This window comes from Lissotriton helveticus, chromosome 2_1 (genome assembly GCF_964261635.1).
Source record: "Lissotriton helveticus chromosome 2_1, aLisHel1.1, whole genome shotgun sequence".
Classification (NCBI taxonomy): domain Eukaryota; kingdom Metazoa; phylum Chordata; class Amphibia; order Caudata; family Salamandridae; genus Lissotriton; species Lissotriton helveticus.
This window is the reverse complement of record NC_136059.1, coordinates 1,152,945,585-1,152,967,457: the sequence shown is the minus strand read 5'-3', so window position 1 is coordinate 1,152,967,457 and position 21,873 is coordinate 1,152,945,585. Positions and strand designations below refer to the sequence as shown.

Genomic DNA, 21,873 nt, shown 5'->3' with positions numbered 1-21,873 from the left:
TTGTCATAGAACAGTTTCCTGTAAATACATTATCCTTGTGAACTTGAGTTTGAACGTTCAGCAGATACTTACTTTCATACTGTGCACTGTTTCCTCCCAGTCCATCGATGCTATTTGAGGTATTGCTGTAAGAAGTATACTAGTTGCTTTATTTGCATTTTCCTTCAGAGTCTTTAACACCTTGTCCACAGAAACCTAAAACCACAAACAGGACATTAAGAATATTTTCAGAGCAAGAGTTCAAACGACCGGATATACAATTATTTCCTTTCATAAATACACGCATGTGTTCTTCTCTGTAAACACTTGAAAGTTTGTGACCCTTGTATCCGAACTCAACTGCCATTCAGATATTTTATATTTAAGGAATTAATAGGTATATGGGTACTAGAGAAGGGAGTAGTTACTTAAGTACCAAACAGCTACTACCTTGGTTTTTGCAGCTGTTAATCAGAAGTGTTTTGGGGGCTGCTCAGTAGGTCCCTTGAATGGACTGCATGCTCATATTAGGCAGGGCAATAAGGCTGGAGGAGGTCAAAGGGCTCTCTGTGGGTATATGTCCCTTTCACCAGGACAGCAGTGGCCAATGTGGATTCATCTGCCCAACCTTCAGGCAATTCACTGCCAAGCACATGGCAAACAGTAAACACGTGGCTCTTGCAATGAAAGCTTATCCACACATAAAGACTGTCAAATCCAAAGATTAAATACACGAAAACTAAGCAACGAATCAGCACTATTAATTTCTTCTAGCAAAGGTAAAAGAAACTATCCTTACGCTTTTTGGAGCTTTTTACTGTAACTTATCAAGATTAACATATGTGACTGGAAGCATTTGTCCCACTATCACAGACACTCTGCATCGACCACTGATGTTTTCTTTATTACTGCGGACAAGGAATGTTAACAAAAGACAACATCCCTTCATCCCTGTAAAGGAGGGTTCAGGGAAGGAACAAATAAGGCATGAGAGGGTATGTAGAAACAAGCATTTGCAATGCAATCGGTCTCGCCGTTGGGACCTTATAAGTATGTATCCATACAGCACATTATCCTGGGTGGTGCATGGGGCTTGGGTGAGGGTTGAAAAGTTTTAAAGCGCCGCTGCCATGTAAATAGTTTCTATGAGCTCACACCGGGCACACCAAAGCGGCTCCCATAGTCAAGCAATTCTTGTAGAAATTGAGCACTGATTTTCAGCCACTTGCCCAGCAGCCAACAGAGTCCAGAGGTCTAGTAGGCAACATTTGTCATGCAGCTTGCCAGTGCCTCTGAGCCCACCTGGTCCTGGAGATCTTGCCTGACATGACTCATTAGGGTGAAGGGTTTATGCAACTGATGTCTACTTGACATACATGTCAGCAGATCTGATTCAGAAGGGAAACTCCCAGTATTTTTAAGTCAAAAAATGCTTTATTTGAGCTGTTTTCCACCTAAAATTGCTCTTGCTTCAATAGAAGCCAGTGGGGAAAATACATTCCCCAATTTATTTTTTAAATCTCCCACTTTCCTGTTCTAAACTGTTGGCATACAATACATGGTGTAAGTTTGTCATTTAAACTTTTTTGGCAATGAGCGAAATACGTGTCATTGTATTTATTGGGAGTAATTTCATGCTTTCACTTTCATTCCCAATAAAGTGTTATATACAAGCCCTAACATCATGTGAGAATAGCCTGGAAGGTATAGATTGTGAAAGAGACATGTTCAGGGCCGGACTGAGAACCAAAACCGGCCCTGGCAAAGTGCACGGCCGGCCCCCTGGGGGTGCGACTGAGCTCTTTGCCGGGGCCGGTTTTCGGCTGATTTTGTTACAGGGCCGATTTTGCAGCTATGCAGCAAAAACTGCTCTGTAACAAAAATGGCCCCAGGGCCCAAAACCGGCCCCACCCTTGCGGCCCACCAGGGGATTGCCCGGTGCCCGCAATGGCCAGTCCGGGCCTGGACATGTTCTGCTTACAGAGTTCAATGTATTTGTTATTCGATGGTTACGACGTTTATTATGCAATGTTTGAATGTTTTTACTTAACCCTATCAACCTGCAGCAGTGCGGAAAGCACCTTAAATTGAGTAACCGAGCGGAGTCCAAACACCATAGGATTTCCTGGAATTTCTTCAGCATATCGAGACAGTGTTTCAGCTTTGGCAAAGCCAAAAGGTCTCACAATTGCATTTTGCTAATGATTTTTAGCGATGGGTCACCTTTAGCGATGCTGTACAGCTGTGACACGTCCACCTGTCTTATTTTACTGGCATGATATTGATCTTCTATTTACGGACTCTATCTAATGTATCACGATGGACTGCTGAACTCCCAGCACATGGATGCATGGAGAAGAGAAGGTTGGCACAGTGATGAGGCGTATGCTGCGTTCACGGAGGCAGCTGAGTGAGGAAGAAACAGAGCGCATTGGATGAAAAATAGATGAGAACTGAGAAGAGAGGAATGGAGTTGAGACATGAATAAGGGAAACTAACAGGCGAGCCGGATTGTAAAGTGCAGAAAAGAGCCAAAAAATAATGGATGGATGGACAGACCGACAGCAATATGTGAGGAAAATACAATTATGGGCCTATACATGCTTAGGAGATGGAAACTCTATATTATGCTTATCACTAAACTTTGTCCTTCATCAAATCCATTGCGGATTCCAAAGCCTGAATATCGTTTTCCCAACAGACTTTACATAACCAATATGAATCCTCGTTGATTACTTTTGCATACTCGATCCTCTCTCGCTCAGCCTCTTCCAAAAATGTGGCCTCTATTTCCAGGCGGCCAGGGAAATGTTAGCTCAAACACATGATGCAAAGCAGTATTTTATAGTATGTAATGAACAGTGCACAAGGATATAAATCTGTGGTCGAAGTAGGTAAAAAAAAATAGAAGGGGAACTGTGGGCGGAGACTCAGAGGGCGGGGATAAACCATGGATTGGATCAGTGGGCGGAGTCAGAAGTGTGGCCAGAATGTGCAAAACATCCTAATTTTGAGTATTTGTTTGGCATTTCACTGACCAGTTACAGCTTATTGTGTTATTTAATTTAATCAATGGATACACTTGTTCATTTAAGGTTTAATACGAGTTATTGGCATATAAATAAATTCACAAAGTGGGATATATTTCCAATCACACAATGTCCCAAATACACTTAAAAGTGGAATCACAAGCTATTTGTCTCCGATCCATACAGTTTCTGTCATCAGCACTTCTCCGCCCTTCTTCCACAAGAGCAATTCAAACATGAATGGCAAAATATCCCAATTTGCAAACGTTTTCTATATAATTATGGCTCTGCCATATTTGTCACATAATATATCATCCACTGCATAATCTTACAGGTTTAACCAATCATTTTTGTAGCTCAAACAGATAAAAAGTTACTAAAAAAACGTGACTTATGTTGCTGCAAAGATGATGGCCCTTTGCAAAGGTTGACTGATCATCTTTCTCACTGCTGCATTTGTATGTTATACTGGTACTAATGAGGCAGAATCTTTGCAGAGACTTAACATGTGTAAAAATGTCAAAATAATAAAGTATAAGAAAATATATTGCATTATGCTGCAGCGTTTTTTTGCTGCATAATTTAGTCAACACTGCTGCATAATTCCAGTGGCCCCAGTGCAGGGAGCACATGTTAAAAGTGCGTGTGCACGAAGCAGAGAGACTGTGAAGTTTGCAAACCTAGTTTGAAACAGAAACAGGAAACAGAAAGGTAGGGAGCTTTCTTAAACATTTGGCACAAAATCAGAGCTGGTGAGAGAGAGACCTTGAATAACCAACTTTGGCTAGAGCTGACCCGCACTGGAAAATTACCAGTTAATGTCTACCTACAGAATTCTCTGCAGGCCCTTGGCCTGGCAGATACCTGGAACACTCCAATGGGCCATTTTGTTTTAAAAAAAATAGTAACAAAATCGACCAGGCTCATATCGGCCATAGAGGATAAGAACTCGGTTTCCAAGAGAGCTCACGTCTGGGTTGTGCTTAACAACTACGATGTTCTAGAACCTCAGCCCTACCTCAAGGACGGAACCAAGCTCGAGACCAAATAATTTTTTTAAACCTATGGGTGGGAGTCGGCCCGATCACCCCGTTCATGCCACCGTGGGAAAGAAGAGGGACCGATCACTTGTTCCGTTTTTGTGCAAATGACACTGAGACCTTGATTCATATTATATGCATATGCAAAAAGCTAGAGGACATACGGAAAAGTCTGGTAAAACCACTATTTAAGCAGCATGGAGTAAGGTCCTGCAGACAGGCAGTAATTATGTGTTTTAGTGCCTCTTTATTGCAGCTAAACTGTCGCCGTACAAAATTCTTTGACTTGATAGCACAGAGACTGAAAATCTCTTGCTGCCAACAGCAGTGAAATACTAAGACTATAACAGACTCTGAACTGGTTCACTCCACTGGTTTTAATATTACGCAGTTCATACAATGACCTCAGATAGGCCTGAGATCCTGTGTCAGCAGTGCTACTACAATCGAAACAATTTTATGTCTTAATTCCAATGCAAGTCTTTTTTAATCTTATACTTACTTTATTTGTTTATTTAATGTAACTCTTTTAGATATCAACCTGTAATGTTCTGAATGCAACAGGTTTAATTATTCATGCATAATAAAATTACTTACTTACTTTCATACTAGTTTGGTGTGCGTGCAAATCCTGCATTGCCAAATCCATAGTGAGTTGCAGCTACTACTGCGGAAACAAGGCCAATGGAAGTACCAGTGGGTGAGGCGCTCTGGCCTTGAGGGCTTTAGTGCTGGTGGCGCCCTGTGCAACAATGTTTGTTGGTGCCCCCCAATGACCACCTACGCCTCGGACTCCTTCACTACCATGCTTTAAGATTTCCCCTCAAGGCTCCATAACTACACTCTTTCTGAGATTCATTTAATTTGATTTACAGTGCCACTCATACCAGTGTACTGCGTCAGAGCACTTTACATCACACACACTACTCAGAGACAATCATCTATATGTGTGTAAATCTCAGTTTAGGAAATGTTACATAAGACAAAGGACTACAAGGTGTAGAAGTCACATGACAACCATACTAGTAGGCAGTATGGTTTAATAGCTCACTGTTCTATGTTAGGATTTTAACTTATAAACTGCAAGTAACAAAGGGATCTCTCTGACAAAAGCAGTAACCCACTCACCTACTTACCATTATGAGCACTTTGTGATCTGCATGTTACATGTTCTTTGCAGCAGGCACATTAACCCTCTGCACTACCTTTCCATAAATCAACCCTTCCAGTAGACACAACTCCAATCTCTTTTTAGGAAGAACAATAATCACTGGAGTTATCATAACATTTTTAATGTTGCTAAAAATTGCTGGAGGCCAGGAAGGAGGCAGCAAGTTTTAAAAAAACCATAATATACTTGCAAACACTAGGCCCCCACCCGAAATAGGTGCCCTGTGCAGTCACACTGTTCGCACTGCCCAGACCTGTTTACGGTTCCTGAGACCTCAGTGTCAGAGTCACAGTGACTGGATCACTGTTGCTCTAGGGTGTGCTGCTTTGTAGGCCTGCCCGCAAGACAGGAGACGAAATTCAGTATTGTTTGTGGTGGACAAGCCTTCAAGGTTAACCCACACATGCCACCACGAGGGTCCACTTGCTGGTGCTAAGACACCAGGGAGTCTAAGGTCTAGCAGGGCCTTCTAAGATCTAGCATGCAAATATGCTCCTTCAGGAAAGTGGTCTGGTGGACTGGTCATGAAGACTGAACCTTGATTCCCCAGTTACAAAGTTAGCAGCTCTGGCCATAGTGCCACATCCACTCCCCCACTGAACACCATACTGCCTCACTGACAGAAACTCACACTGCCTTCAGCTACAACCTAATTGTGCCCGCCATAAACACCTGGATGTGGCTCAATTCAAATTACACACTAGACAAGAGTAATATGCTGCCTAAATATAAAAAACAACATCCCAGAAAAAGCAAACACTCATAGCGAATGCAAGATCAAGTAAAGATTGTAAAATGTAAGCAGAAACAACATGGTTACCTTAACGACTTCTCACTCACTATTTCGAAATCAGTGAGTGCTTTTACCTGAAAAGATAAGGACATGACTACAAAGCCCAGAAAGGACCTGTTTCAATGTCCATTGCTTATATCCTACAAAACTTAAGCAGTCTGGTTTTAAAAGACCACTTCTATAAACACAGAGCCATGGTACACATTTTGTTTTCCAATCCACCCATAACCCAGGTACTGCAGTGCCTCCAGTAATGGCACACTTCCCCACCAAGGTAAAACAATTATTTTCAAAGAAAGACAAAAAACAACAGTAGCGCTTCACTGGCAAACTCTTAAAAGTGAGGCTGATGTGTTTGGGTGTGAATAAAATCGATCTGACCACTTTGCAACCACTCTGTCTTAGTTTCTTTAGTTATGTATTTATTTTCATATTTTAAACCTTTTATTTCTCTCCGTCCCGAGGCTGCACTTTGGAATAGTAAAATGTGAGAAAAGGAGGGCATTTCCATCAAAAGTATTTTTTTCTTTCTGGGATCCATTTCACAAGAAGGCAAATAAATGAAAGAAGGAAAGAGAGATTGTGAACCATTTCTTCATGGCATGGTTTTCAGTACATGAAGAGGGGCTGCTAGACAGAAAGAAAGGGGAATAAGAGGTAGAGAGGGGGCGGGGGAGGAGCGCAGCGGCCAGCGCAGAGCTGAAGTGGATATTGTCAGTGTCTTCTCTGGGCAGGAAGGAGACAGAGGGATTGTCCTTCTCTGCCAGTCCCTCCCGTCCCTGAAAGGCCACGAAAGCAGAGCCTTATCTGAAGGCCTTGTCTATTACTGCCGTTCTGGGACACGGAATCTTTTCAATAAAATAAGTAGGGGCAAGCCGTGCCCTGCCGATTCCGCCCACTTCAACCACTGATATAAATGCTGCCCGGGCACGCACACACACGCTTATTAAAACAAAATGTGCTTCAATTTCTTACTACCCACACCATCACTGTAGATTCCATTTCTGACACAGTGTGAAGGCGGCTTTATGGATCTGCCCTGACAGAGTGCTCAAACGAATCAAACAATTATAGTGTTCGCTATCCCTAGATATTGCATTGAGGAGATATTGTTTATTTTTTCTCGGCTTTGACGCCCAGAGCCCCAGGTGAAGGGCGAAGGAGAGGCCAGAGCACCCGAGAAAAGGCAATCGATTCAAGGCGCTGATTGGGGAAAAGAGTACCACAGGAAGTCAAGACACTGGCTAGGGGGTGAAGTGTGTTGCCTTTATTTCTCAAACAGCAGATGCACTTCTGTTCCAACAAATCTCGGTGTCACGCATCATCCTATGATTCTGGGCAAATCACTTACTCTCTGTGCCTACAAAAAAAATGCAGACGTTAGGAGGAGCCATCGCCCGCTGTGAGAGGAGGAAGGCTGCAATGGCTAACAAAAACAATCACTTAGTGAAATCGCCTCAGCTGAAACAAGCACCCAAAGGAGGGAAAAAAATTAAAGTAACGGACCAATAGAAAGCCAGGATTTCCGACTGCCACAACAAAGAACCAATGGCAATCGATGGGCTTGGTTAAAGCCCATAATGTACAGGCATCCGGTCTTGCAGACAGCGCACGTGCGCTAGCTAGGCTCTACCTAAAATGATAAAGGAACCGGGTTCTTAGAGGTCATAATCAGTGGCTTGCTCTACCCATGAATGCCGTTCTTTAACTCCCAGAGCACAAAATCAGGGCACCTTTGTCTGTGTCTGCCAAAGATAAATCTAAGTTTTCCTTCAATCTTCTGCTGACCGTTTTTTCAAGTTAGCCTCAATGCTTGACCCTCTGAGTCAGGTGAAGCCAGTACTTAATTTGTTCAAATGGTTGCAGGTAGTGGGCACTGACACCTATTTCTGGGGATCGGGAATTATTTTTCATCATCAGATCTTGACTCCTACCAAGAGAGAGAAAGGCAGCAAGGGGAAAGAACGAGGCAAAGAACGAAAGGAAACAGTGGAAAGGAGAAAGAAAGCAAAAATGAAAAAAAAACCTGCAGAGAGTCTATCTAGGTTGGTATAAAAGGAGAGACAAAAGGTGGAATCAAAACTAGGCAGAGTTGCTATTCTGAAATATAGGAATGTAGGCACTGGAATTATGCAGCAGGGTAGGCCCAAAATGTGCGGCAGGGTTGAGTAAATTATGCGCCAAGAAAAGGGAAATTATGCGGCGTAATGCGGCACATTTTATGATGGTAATACTTCATTATTTTATCATTTTTACACTTGTTAACACTATCTGGGCGTTCCTTGCATCTCACTAGTACCAGCTTATATCCCAAATATAGCAATAAGCAACCAAAAGGTGCCCAATCAACCGTTGCAAATGGCCTTTCACTGTACAGAAATGTCCGTTGCGGTGTTTTTATTAATTGTTGAACCTTCTGAGCTAGAAACAAAATGTTTTGTTTTTTGTTAAAATCTGCAATTTATGCAGCAGGTGATGGATTATGGGGCAAATGCAGCAAATCTATAATTATGCAAAAAAACGCACCATCGAATAATTCCAGTGACCATTAATATAGGCATTCGAAAGCGCTTACAGCCAGCGCCTACGAATAATTATGAGCCCCTGTACTTTATTCATATATTTATCAATATTATTGTTTTTCTTTATAAATTAAGCACTGATGGGGCTTCTCCTGGTATTGGTTTCTCAGCATCCCAGGCACCGGCACCCAAACTCAAACATTCTTTGTCATTAGCTTCTTTCCTAACTTTTGACAGATTTCAGAGAACAAAAGTCATGGCCAGCGTAATAAAAAGCATGCTACATTTTGGTCATTTCTGTGATCATTTCTTTCATTGGGTTAGGCTCCTTCTTCAACCCAGACACCATTCGGCCTCCCTTCTGCCTGCCCACCAGTCTCTGGGTGGACTACTAAAATGCGGTTTCTAGGTCATGATGTGGAGCACAAAGGCCGCTCTTAACCCTGATGTCTTACCTTTTTGCCCACTGACTACTGCTATCACCAGGAAAGTGAGTTTGGATACTAAGACCCTTTTTCGAAGCATTTCAAAAAAATTAAACCACGGAGAGGAACAGCAGTCATCTTACGCATCGCGCTAACGTTTAGCTGGGGGGATCCTGGTAGGAAGTACTTTAGATGGAATAACACTTCTTTGTTTCCATTCCAGACACTTTTGCTGAAAAAGTGCTCGCTTTTCCTTCAGGTATGTTGCTTTACTCGGTTCAATGATTGACTTTCTTATAAAGCGCCTCCACTATCTCCTTCATCGGTAATCTTCAACTGATACTCGCACACTACACTACTGGTATCCTAACACTGCACAGACACGTGCCTCTGGGCTAAAAGATACTGTGGCTATTTCCTTCTGCACCGCCCTACATCCTCCTACCAAGCAACTATTTATGCACAGAGCTGCTGAGAATCTCTTATCTTCAGTGAGATTTTCATTCCTGTCCTCACATGAGTGCATCAGTCACTTCTGGCTGCGTGCAGTACTTCCAACCAAATGTTTACCACCACAAATGGCTCCAATTTTGCCTTGACAGCTAGCAAGAAAAGGATACCCGTCAGCGGGGTCGGATTGAGGAGGCAGGCAATCGGGCGTTGGGCTAGGGCATCAGGGTCACCTGGGGGCCGGTTTTTGGGCCTCTGTAAGCAGGCCAAAGAGACTCCCCCCTGCCCCCTCTTGCCATCGCTTTTAGACCATGGGGGGTGAGGGGGGTGCAAGGAGGATGTGTTGTATGCAGGAGGCAGGAGCCTCGCAGGGAGGCAGGCGATATTTGACCATCCTCACCTAACACCCCCCTCCCCCCATTCCCTCACTGAGCAGCAGCATTGTGCTTTTTGACACCTCCATTGCCAGCTAAATGCCTTGAGGCTATAATGGGCTGGGGAGGGGGTAAGAGAAGTGGCCTCCTTGGCAGCCACGTACTGCACCTCACCCCCAGTGTCTTTTAGGCCTTGTTGCGGGGGAGGAGAGGATTGCATATAATTGAATCTAGCACTATTGTTAGAGCTGCAGACGTTCAAACTGGGTTCAAGTCCCAGCGTCAGGTCAATATCCTTTGATTCTGGGCACATCACTTGATCTCCATACTGAAAATGAATCTGATCTGTGTAATGTAACTGGTTCTCACATCTCCAATGACTTTCGGCCGAGTTCACGCTATACAAAACTATAACAAAAAATAACCAGCTAGATTCCAGTGAGACAAACCAGATGTGGAATGTGGGCCATTTTTTGGGGAGTGCCCGGGCCCAATTGTGATCCCAATCCAACCCTGCCTGTCAGCCATAAATATCATTATTTATATATATATTTTGTTTACTGATGTGTAATCCTCTGCTGGTACTGTATAGTGGGAGTGGGAAGATCAATTTACCTTTGTGAGGTTGTGAGTGTCCTTAAACTTGCGAGTTTGTGGCTCTTCACTAATTCTTTTCCGATACTTTTCCACAATTGAACTGGTCTGAGTTTTAGTGCAGCAAAGGGCTGAAGTATTTTGCTACCTAAGGTGGGAAGGGAAGTGACTCATCTCCATACCTTGGTGGGGGTGTAAGGGAAGGGGTTTCTACAAGTGGAGAAATGATTACCCATAGGAGGAAAAAAAACAAATAGAAACAAATGTGTATTTTGATCATCGGGGATCTGCCCACAGTGCGTACCATGAGCAATTACACATTGGGCAATAGTAGTAAATCTGTACCTGTGAGCAAGTTCCCTTGTGAACCAGGCCACCGTATAGCCCCCCGCACCATCTGGTACATTATTTGGGTGCTCAAGTACAACATCTAAAAGCTAGTCTTCACGCAAAGTTACGGCATACTCCTTTCCATAGCACACATTTATTAACACCAGCATAATGACATTTCAAATAATTACTGCTATAAAGTATATGCATCTGTATGAACCAGGTGTGGATTAAGATGTGATGTGTTAAATTGAGTGAGGTATATATGCATATATGTTAAATAAAGTCTCTAATTTACAACAGAAATTCAAATGATCACTTAATATTCATAACAAATATGAACATTTCAGATTACATTATTTCTTAAATCCTTGAGTAACTTATAATGGAATTTTACAAATTATGTGTTACATTTTTAGATGAATGTAAACAAATCTTCCTCAGAGAGGGGTGCTACAATTCCTTTAGCTGTTGTTTTGCACCCATTTAAAACTGCGCGATATGGTTCCAATATTATACTCACTGCTTCTTCATGCTCCTTCCAACAATCATAGTCTGTTGCCATAGCGACACTTGCATAGCAGATGCCAGCCTCTTTGGCAAGGACTACTTCTGGGACTGTAGACATGTTGATGACATCAGCTCCCCAAAGACGAAACATCAAGCTTTCTGCCCGAGTACTGAAGCGTGGCCCCTCAATGGTTATCATGGTCCCTTTTGGGTGACATTTAATCCCAAGTTTCTTTGCAACTTCCATTAGGACCTGAAAAGGACATATATGCACAGTTATCTTTCAGACCATATTCCTCAGTGTTAAGGTGAGGCTTCTAATACATTGCCAATGCGGTAAGTAGTGACAAAGTAGGCCTACATTTGATGCAATATGTAATACGTCATCTGACCGATTTGTCCCCTAAAATTATCACTCAAAACAGCTAATCACAAAATAGTTATTGAGATACAACATACACAAAATATCTACTGCATAGAACATGGCTGCTCAAATTAGCTACAATGAAGATCATGAACATTTATATGTTGTTTAGAGCCTCTCTTTCGCATCCTGACTGTTGAGACAGGAAAATGTTGATTAGATTGCTCAGCCTACAATGTTTACATTAAGAACTAAAGGTACCCCATAAGCTCTTATCGAGCAGGAAATGCAGACTTCATGCCGCATTCACATCTAGTACAGTCATTTTCAATTCGCCCGACACTATACTTCAACATTCTGGTGGGGCGGGGGGTACCAAATCTGTGCCTAGGATTCATTGGTTTATCATATGTTTTCTTTTGAGGGGGGATTGGTATGCTGCAAACCTGTTTTGAATCCTGTTGACATATGGGCCTTTGGGCCAAGCTGTATCATGAATAAAACTGGATTACAATTGGTTATAAAAAAAAAAAGAAAAAAAGAGAACTAAACGTCCTCCCTTTCCATTCTCGGAAGCTCCTCTCTTTCCTTTTTCAGGATATCAGTCTCTGGCACCTGTGCACTTGCTTAGTTTCTCCCAAAATCATGCGCTTTGCATGGTAAGCATGGTTGCAAAATGCAGTGGGCCTGTCCTAGACTTCAGTGGATGAGTAAAGGCAATCGGGGTATGTATGAACTTCCTTCACAGTGATTCATACAAACCCATTTAAATGTTTTTACTTTTCCAAAAACAAGCTCCCAAAGTAGGAGTTTGCTTTGGAAAAGTAAAAAGTAATGGTCTCAAAACCATGGGAGTTGTCTTCCATGGACTGGGGATCCTTTTCATTCCTCACTGCCGGACTGTTCTTGGCAGCAATGGACAGATAAAAGACATAAGCCATCATACTGCACACTTTAAGTAGGGTGGATGGTCAGATGACTTCCCTCCGACGGCCCGTACTCCCCGCTCTATCAGAGGAAGGCTTATACAAATTTTACTCCATTGGCATACATCTGGTGGTCAACCCAACTCAAAATTGGTTGGGCAGACAGTTTTTCAGACAGGGTACTCTGTCTGCACCAAACTCTAAATTAGGCCCTATTTGTTTGTGCCTTGACCTTGCTTATAGAAACACTCACTTTTATTTGACTGTGGAGGACCCCCTTAGCGGCTAATTCTGAGATAGCTCTCACCACACACACGCACGCACACACAAACACACACACTGAAAAATAAAGTAAGGTTAAAGTGATACTATAGTTAGGTGTCAAAAATTAGATAACACAATGTTTAAAATCTGAAAAAACACTAACATTTGGCAGTTAATGTATTAGTGATATTCACAAAAACCTTTTGATTTTGGATAGATTAAGAGAGATTGGTAATTTCAGAAGTCATTCACTGCATTTCGGTTCAAGGCATCTGACAGATGAGTAAATAAAAAATGTAAAATATCTTTACGGTTATATGGGCCTCTCACCTCTCTAGTTTTGTTGCAAAAAGGTTCAGCCATTGGAATATGGCATACCCCTGGAAGACAGGCAGGACTCCCATCGTAGAAAGTTTGATGTCTTTTGGTAGTCCTGTAAAGGTAAAAGAGAAAACGCTGTTTTATTGAACACATGTTGATGGAACAAAACTAAAAAAGACATTAATTGACTCCAGAACAATAACTTAGGGCTAGATGTACGAAGCATTTTTGGGCTTTTTGGGAAGTACAAAACCCAAATTTAGGTTTTGCGATTCAGTATTTAGATTATGCATGCTGAGGGCGTCCCTTCCTAACACCAACTTGAAATGTTTTTGTACGAAAGTTTTGCGACCAAAATGTGTTTGCAAAACATTCATCATCATCAACAAACTTTATTCAGTTTTTTGGGTAAAACCATAAAAGTCAATCAAACATGATTAAAAACATGTTCTACAATGCAGGTTAACAACTGTTGATACATCAAATTACACTGAGTTTATAATTAAAATACATAGATTACAGTGCAGAAATGAATCACAACTTGACCTGAGTCTTAGGGCTTACCTTAAAAAATGAAGAGTGTACAAAACAGTATCTGTAGAAAGAAGTTGTAAAACGATAAAAGCTGGTCTAACCCTCCTGAAATCAACCTTTTTCAGGATAGGGATAATAAATACTTTTCTGGGACGATCAAAAAAACTGCAGAACATTAAAAAGTGCATCATGTCCTGAGGAGACTCTCCGTCGTAGCCACAGGGCATGAGACACTGACCTCTGTGGGAGCCATGCAGTTGAGCCAAGAGATAGTGGAAAAGATTAAAAAACGATTGTAAATGCTTTTGAGCCCTAAAAGATATGATTCGGTGGTTGGCACCGTTTTTAACATAATGTGCCTACACACACTGGACTTGCACAGCTCTACTTCCTCTCTTTCGCAACGGCTCCTTCTTCTAAAACACTATTTGGCCCGTGCATAGTCCCTCTTACATATACTCTCCGGTCTAGTGAATAGTTCTGCCCTGCCTAGCCTCAAAAGGCCTACTCTTATGTACTGCAGCCATCGAATACGCGAAAGATGGTCAAGCGAAAGACAGTCCTTTAAGATGTGTTTACTAAGTGTATTTTCCTGCTCGGCCCAAATCCTGAGCCATAATGCCAGGGCACGAAAAGCCAATTCACCTGAGAGGAAAGGCAGCCCAAGTTCTTCATGCACAACATACCCCAATATGACCCCAGATCTCGCGCCCTTACCTTGCCTTTGAAATACATTTTGCTTGGTAAATCTTCAAGAGTGCCCCTATTGGTTTCCCTCCCACTCTGGTGGCAAAGTTAAAAACAGCTGCAGAAGATTTCACTAGTTCCCCTTTCTTCCGAGTAAGCAAGAAGGGCCAGCTCAAGAAGTCATCAAATAAAACCCCCCAATAGAAAAAGACGTTAGTCTTGGGTATTGGTAATGATACTAGCTAAAAGGTAAAGTGGTTTGCTGTACGAAGTCCCACCTGCATAATAAACGATTTTGAGTGATTAACCATCAGGTCCAGGTCCTCCATAAAGTGAGAAAAAGAACTCAATAAAAGTTGTAGGCCCCTGGCTGTCCACGCCAAGAGGACTGCGTCATCCGCGTATAGGAGGGCTGGCAGACTGCGCTTGCCTACCTTGGGACAATCAGCTTTTGTGACCAAAAGGGCATTCTCTAGAGAGTTAATATACAAGTTAAAAAGGAAGGGTGCTAGAATGCACCCTGACGCACCCCTCTCTTCATTTTTATTTGATGGGTCATTTTGTGTCTTTTGTATAGCTAACAGCTGCCCTTGAGTCTCGATGAAGGTCCTTGAGAAAGGAGATAATGTTACTATCAACGCCAATGGTATACATGTTATGTTATGTTATGTTATGTTAAGATAGATTTATTGAGCACACTTACACCATAGGTCTCTTGGCGGTGTTCCTACACTGGCAGCTGCGAGGATCCGACTTAATCAGTTTGTCCAAAAAGCCAGGTTTTTAAGGTCTTTCTGAATCCTAAGAGACTGTCACAGTTCCCAACTGAGAGTGGAAATGAATTCCAGAGCCTAGGGGCTAAATAAGCAAACCTGCGTCCGCCTAGTCGTTTTAGTTTAATGGTTGGAATAGACAAAAGATGAAGATGGGCGGGACGAAGGTTGTGTGCGGGGACGGGTCTCATGATTAAGCTGTTAAGAAATTTAGGGATAGTGCAGTGCAAGGCCGTAAAGATTATACATCAACTGCCATAGCTTAGATCTATTGACATAATCAAATGCTTAGGATAGGTCCATGAAGGCTAGGTATATGGTACTGAAACGCGCCACAGTATACTTAGTCAGAACCATGTACAGATTTAAACATTGTTCCACAGTGGAACGGCCTGGGCGGAAGCCATAATGAATGTCACTTAAAAAGTTATTTTTATCGGCCCAAGATACAAGTCTACCCAGAACAATGCGACCCACCACATTTACCACAGAGTCCAGAAGAGAAATAGGCCTGTAGCAAAGGGAACTTTTAAAAAATCAGGACAATGATCGACAAGGCCCAAGAGTCTGGGTGACCGACCTGGATTGCAGCATCAATGACAGATGTGAGAACCGGCGTCCAGGTGTCTACATGGGTGATGTAGAGATCAGCCGGGATCCTGTCAGGCCCAGGTGCCTTATTTTTAGACAATCCTAGAATACCAGCCCTCACCTTCTGCGTTGTCTACCTCCCTTTCCTCCCTCTGCGTTAGCGGGATATCCGACCGAAAAATGCCCTCAAAGTGGTTAACCCAGTCGTCCTCTGTAATGTGAGCATCCAAATAGGTACCATTATCCCCAGATAGAAAGGGACTATTAATGATGCCCCTGAACTTTGAGCTAGTGCACAATGTGCTAGCCTTGACTAAATCAGACTGCCTTCCTTTTCAGGGCAGACTTACGGGTAGCTAAAGCATCCTTATAAGCTCTTCGTAGGCCTTTAACTGCCACCTGGTCCCGAGGCCTAGCACCCAGAGCCTTTCTCAAGGTCCTGGAAGCATGGGAACACACCACATCGAACCATCTTGAGCCTAAATGCTTGCGGTCCCCACGTGGGGCCTGTAGTAACTTCCCTATAGAAGTAGACATTTCCCCAAAAGTGCTTCATAATGTCTGAAGCGCTTGCCTCACCATCATTACAGATGGCAAACTCTCTATGACACGGAGTTTGGAGGGACTCATGAAATAGCTCTGGTACTATATGACCCCACTTTAAGCTTCTTCCTGCTTCTCCCACTTTTATTGGGGTACCTATATTAATTCTACCCAAAAAAGCTTTAACACGCTGTGCAGCAAACAGGAGAGCTACTTCCAGGTAGCTGGAGAGCTACCAATAGCTCACAAGCTACTCATTGGAGAAGCCTGGCGTACAGTCACCTAGACAGGAAAATCAATGACCAGAGAAAAAAACGGGGTGGATACAAAGGCAAAATCAATAAAGGCCTCGCACCCTCTCCCAATAAAAGTAGGAGAAATATCAGTTTTCCCCGGGGGCAGTTTGTTCATAACAGATGTTAGATCGAATTAGTTCAAGATAGAATTGAGTTCAATACCCTGGCGTGTGTGTTCCATATGCAAGCCAGCTTGTTGTGCACAGCCCATAGCTTCCACGCCTCTTCACCGGATATCTCCACACATATGAATATTAAAATCCCCTGTTAGAAAAACATGATGGTAATCATGGCCTTTCAAATTAATATCCGAAGAACAGACCCCAGCTGCGCAATATTGCCTTCCTCCATGTAATGTAGGCAGCTCCTGCATTATAAACATTTAACAGCAGAAGCTTGCTTTGGCCACTAGATAACATCACCTGTAAATTGGGGGAAACATGTAGTGGAGTAAAAGAGATGCCAAGGACTGCTAGTGAGACAAAGGTAACAAGTCCCCCCCTTATCTCTTCCTACCCTGGAAGGAATCGCTGGCACAAAAAGGGTCTTATAGCCATCCAAGTGATAGCTGTTTTCTCTAGCCCAAGTTTCCTGGAGGCATATCACGTCGAAGCTATTCAGGGACCTCTAGTTCACTCGCCAACCCCGCAATGTTCCAGGAAAGAAATTTACACCCTCCATTTGCCCTGGATACCTGTTCCCGGGGTCGTTCTGTTCCTGCTATGTAGATGCCGTAGGGTCCATAGAACCCGCGGCATTCACAATTTACCACCATTTGAAAAATTGTGGTAATTAATTTAGCAAATGGGAAGGGGTCCCCAAGGGACCCCTTACCATTTGAAAATGGTTAGCAAAGTATGTTTTAATTGCAGGCAGTGGTCCTACGGACACTGCCTACTCTTAGACCCTGTATTTGGAATTCGGACACGCCGTGGGAGCTTGCCTGCTCACCTGTCCCGTTTGTACCTGCACTGCTCGCCGCTCCCGCTGCGCGGGAGCCGCTTCGTGGGAGGACCCACCAACGCTGACCTTTCAAGCCTGATTCCCGGAAGAGCTGTGAGCCGGGTTAACATCTGTGGAGGCTGCAGGGGTAGCGCGGCAGGGACTCACTATCCCAGGAGTCCCTGCTGACCTTGTGACATCTGGTCTGCGCCCCCCTGCGTGCCCCGCCCCCGCCGGCAACCGGTAAAAAGGAACTGGAAGCCTTAACATACTGTGACCCTGTATTTGGAATTCGGACACGCCGTGGGAGCTTGCCTGCTCACCTGTCCCGTTTGTACCTGCACTGCTCGCCGCTCCCGCTGCGCGGGAGCCGCTTCGTGGGAGGACCCACCAACGCTGACCTTTCAAGCCTGATTCCCGGAAGAGCTGTGAGCCGGGTTAACATCTGTGGAGGCTGCAGGGGTAGCGCGGCAGGGACTCACTATCCCAGGAGTCCCTGCTGACCTCGTGACATCTGGTCTGCGCCCCCCTGCGTGCCCCGCCCCTCGCCGCCCTTCCTATAATACCAGGGGAAAGCACGCTCTGCGGGACGCAGGCGGGACGCCGGGCGAAGCCCGGGCAAAGGGCGGGCCGTCCGGGGCCAGCAGGGGCCGGGACGGGTCACCCCTCTAACATCTCAGGTATTTCCACTGACTTTTGTGTGCTCCTCATAAGACTATAGATTTGGCTGCTATTTTATATGTCTACATACTCCCCAATGTCTACCCGCTCGGGCAGAAGCTCTAAACGCGGGGCGAACTCCAATATATGTACCATGGATAACTTTATCACTCGTGCTGTTTCAGTCGTGGAAAAAGAAATTATCCTAGCTGAACGTAGGCTATCACGTGATTATATGGAACACAAACGCTCCTCGTTGGGAACTCTAGCACAGGCAAAATCACCAGGTAATATTATTCCTGTAGAACCTTTAATCTGTACCAAAACCAGCCATGTGCAACCTTGTGTCACCGACCCAAGACAAGAAAATGACCTTCTTGATATTGTTCCCGAGCACATATCAACAAATGGAAAGGGTGGTAACTCCGCCATAAGAAATAGCTCTGCTACTACAGCAGTTGATCCTGTGGCCCTTCCCATAATCTTGGTACACGATATACCCACAGAGCAAACTACTCTAACATCTCCAATTTGTAAAAACAGAGCTGCAGCAAAAAGAAAGAGATTGCTTACCCCGCGAAAAGCCTACAGACTAAAAACACTTAAGAGGATACGTAGGAACTATATGGTCAGGGGAGTGTGTTATAAATCTACTGAGCCAGAAATGTTGAGTAGTGGGCCGGACACAAGTGACCAACAACTATTAGTGTCGGACATAGAAGCAACAAACTCCCCTAAAGTTGCACCAGTAGTGACAACTTCACTTGACCAAATTCAACTGCTCATAACCACCTTGTTGATGCCATTAACCGAAAGACTAAAAGGGCTATCGGACCGCTTGGACAAATTTGAGCAATCCTCATTGGATAACTTTTACTCATTAAAGTCCTTGGTAAAGTTACACTCTAAGATTGGGGCAGATTCTACAAGGGGGGAACCAAGAACTTCTGCTGCAAATCCAATGCAACAAATTGGTCTTCCTAGCAGAGATAAAGAGCCAGGTGTGAATAAAACCAACACTGTCTCAATGGGATGTCAAGCTGAGATTTCGAATTCTCAGCCAAATGCTGGAGGAATCCAACTCGTCGCCCCACCAAAACCGGCGCCACGCAAATCAAAACAGATGCCTATTACCTCCCAAACTCCTGCATCGAATAACTCAGTTGATGTATCAGGATCTAAAACATGCTCTAACAAAGGTGGTCCAGCTACTAATATTCGAGCTAATGGCCAAACCGGAGATAGACCAGTGCCAAAAAAGATTCCAAATGCTCACCTTCCACCGGGATGCCAACCATATGTGGTAGTACTCACCGGTGTTCCTCCCTTGAAAAACAACAAAAGGGAATCGTATGATGAATTGAAAAATAAGACCTTGTTTTGGTTGAGAGAGAATAGACCTTTGCCACACTCTGTTAACTGCCAGGTCATCCAAGTCCGTAGAGTGAGTTGGTTGGGAATCAGACCGAAAGACATAGCTGGAGATTGTATTTTGGTCAATTTTAAAGAGCCTTCTGTGGCACACCTTGTGTATGGCCAAAATCAACGCATAAGTAACCAGGGAATTGGAACCTGTGACCTTAGCTATTTCTACCCTATGCAACAGTCACAAGTCAATAGAGATCTTCCCCGACCCGGCTCGACAAACCCAAGATACTCATTCTTTGACCCTCAGACCCCAGTTGATAGAATGTATTCAGTAAATGTGGAAAATAGGGATGTGGACAAAAACTGGTCATGGTGGGGTAATTGACAAATAGGTATAGGAAAAAGCGGCAAATATGGAAACTGTGGATCATCTCTTCCCATGAGTAGTAATTGTTTTCAGAACCACTGTGTAAAATTGTGTCCATTGCTATTACCCCCTGTATCTGACAAAATTGATAATCCTGAACAAATTGATACTTTCCAGGCAGGATCCAGGTCTGTTAGCCCTTCTATAGACCACCTAGGGAAAGATACAGCAAATTTTCTTATTGCACAAAATCAAAATAGGACCTTACTGGTACATACTGAGCTGCAAGGTTTGGTCTGTAACAGTGGGTTATCTGATGACCCCAACGGGAAGGAATCACCTAGCATACATGGTATATGTAGTGCCTGCCCAAACAATTTAGTACAGAATACCCAAAAACGTGATCTGAAATTTCTGTCATGGAACATTGCGGGGTTATCAAGAAATTTGTGTGATGGAATGTGGAGTTCCTTCATGGAGGAGCATGATATCATGCTCCTTCAAGAAACGTGGGCTATTAATATGGTGCATAGACTTGGATATAAATCATTTCACTGTGGAGCGACTGCTTCGGTAAGAGGTAGACCTTCAGGGGGCCTGTTAATATGGTTAAAAATATGTTTGAATGTGGAGGTATCACCACTGAATATTGCTTCGAAAGATATACTCGGGATAAAGATTTCCACGAAGGACCAGGGGGATATTTACTTGCTAAATATTTATAACAGACCTAACCCTCAAAAAAAGGAATCAATGGTTGTGGAACAATTAAGTTCGTACCTGAGTAAACTAGAGCTAAACTCAAAAATAATCATAGGTGGGGACTTTAATTGTCAATTCGAGCCCGTATTGGGGCTTGAAAATCTATTCGAAAACGAAGACAGGGTTCTTAATATACCTTCCCTAGATAGCGTAAAATCTGTAAAAAATTCAGCGGCAGTGATGCAGATCTACGAATTAACGGTATCCTTTGATCTTAGGGCATGCAACGGTAGACTAGAGCCGGATAAGCCAGCAAACTATACATATAGCAAGGGTGCAGCAAAATCATTGATTGATTTTGTATTGATTACTACCAACTTGTGGCATCTGTTGTTGGACTTTACTATAGTGATTAGACCGGAAAGTGACCACTTTCCCCTTCAACTAGGGCTACTCGCCCAACCGTTTCTTAAAACTAATGGGGGCACGGAATCAAATATGGAGGTGGGAGAGGTTGAGGTCTCCAATAATAGGCGAGCAATAAAATGGTCACACATCTTGACAAAACAAGATGTACTTGTGGGTATTTATAATACTTTCTCGGACATTATCCCGTTATATGATCATCTGACCTTGGGATCCCAGGAGGTCCTTAAAATGCATCACCATCTAGTGGAGTCATTAGTTCCCCTCCTGAGTAAATCGTGCAATAATAACAAATCTAATTTACAAAGGCAACTGGACCTAGAGACACCTTGGTATAACAAACAGTGTCGTCTAGCTAAAGGCAACTTAATTAAAGCTGTAAAATCTAAGGATCAGATGAGAATAAGAGAGTGTAGAAATATATATAAAAATCTCCTCTCTAGGGCAAAAAAAGAATGGGATGACTTAATCTGGGAAGACCTCTTAATTGCGGCCAAGATGCATGATCAATGCACTTTTTGGAGCTTGATATCCAAAAATAATAAATCGGGTAGCTCCAACAGAGACTTTTTCCTTGATGAAAAAATCTGGTATGATCACTTCTTAAAATTATACGACCTGCCAGGGGTACCCCCAGATGATAATCATATTGGAATTGTTCCACCTTGTACTGATTTAATAAAATTTAGTATGGAAGAATCACTGTGTGCTATCAAGGCAGTTAAGGCCGGCAAGGCACCAGGCCCTGATAAACTACCCGGGGATTTATTTTCACATAACATTGAAGTATGGTGCCCCTATATAAATTTTCTATGTAACTCCATTATGTTTGGAACCCCGATTCCCGAATCATGGAAGGGGGCGGAAATAGTTACTATCTATAAAAAAGGTG

General features: G+C 43.3%; 1 protein-coding gene across 1 annotated transcript in view; it reads right to left on the bottom strand.

Annotated features, from left to right (window-relative positions):
* The window catches only part of MTAP (methylthioadenosine phosphorylase), a 351,598-nt gene that overhangs the window by 52,655 nt on the left and 277,070 nt on the right, over positions 1-21,873 (bottom strand). The window contains exons 5-7 of the mRNA XM_078676000.1: positions 13,102-13,204; positions 11,231-11,470; positions 73-195 (exon numbers count right to left, since the gene is read on the bottom strand). Coding sequence (XP_078532126.1) covers positions 73-195; positions 11,231-11,470; positions 13,102-13,204 — 466 coding nt within the window. The remainder of the gene's footprint in view (positions 1-72; positions 196-11,230; positions 11,471-13,101; positions 13,205-21,873) is intronic.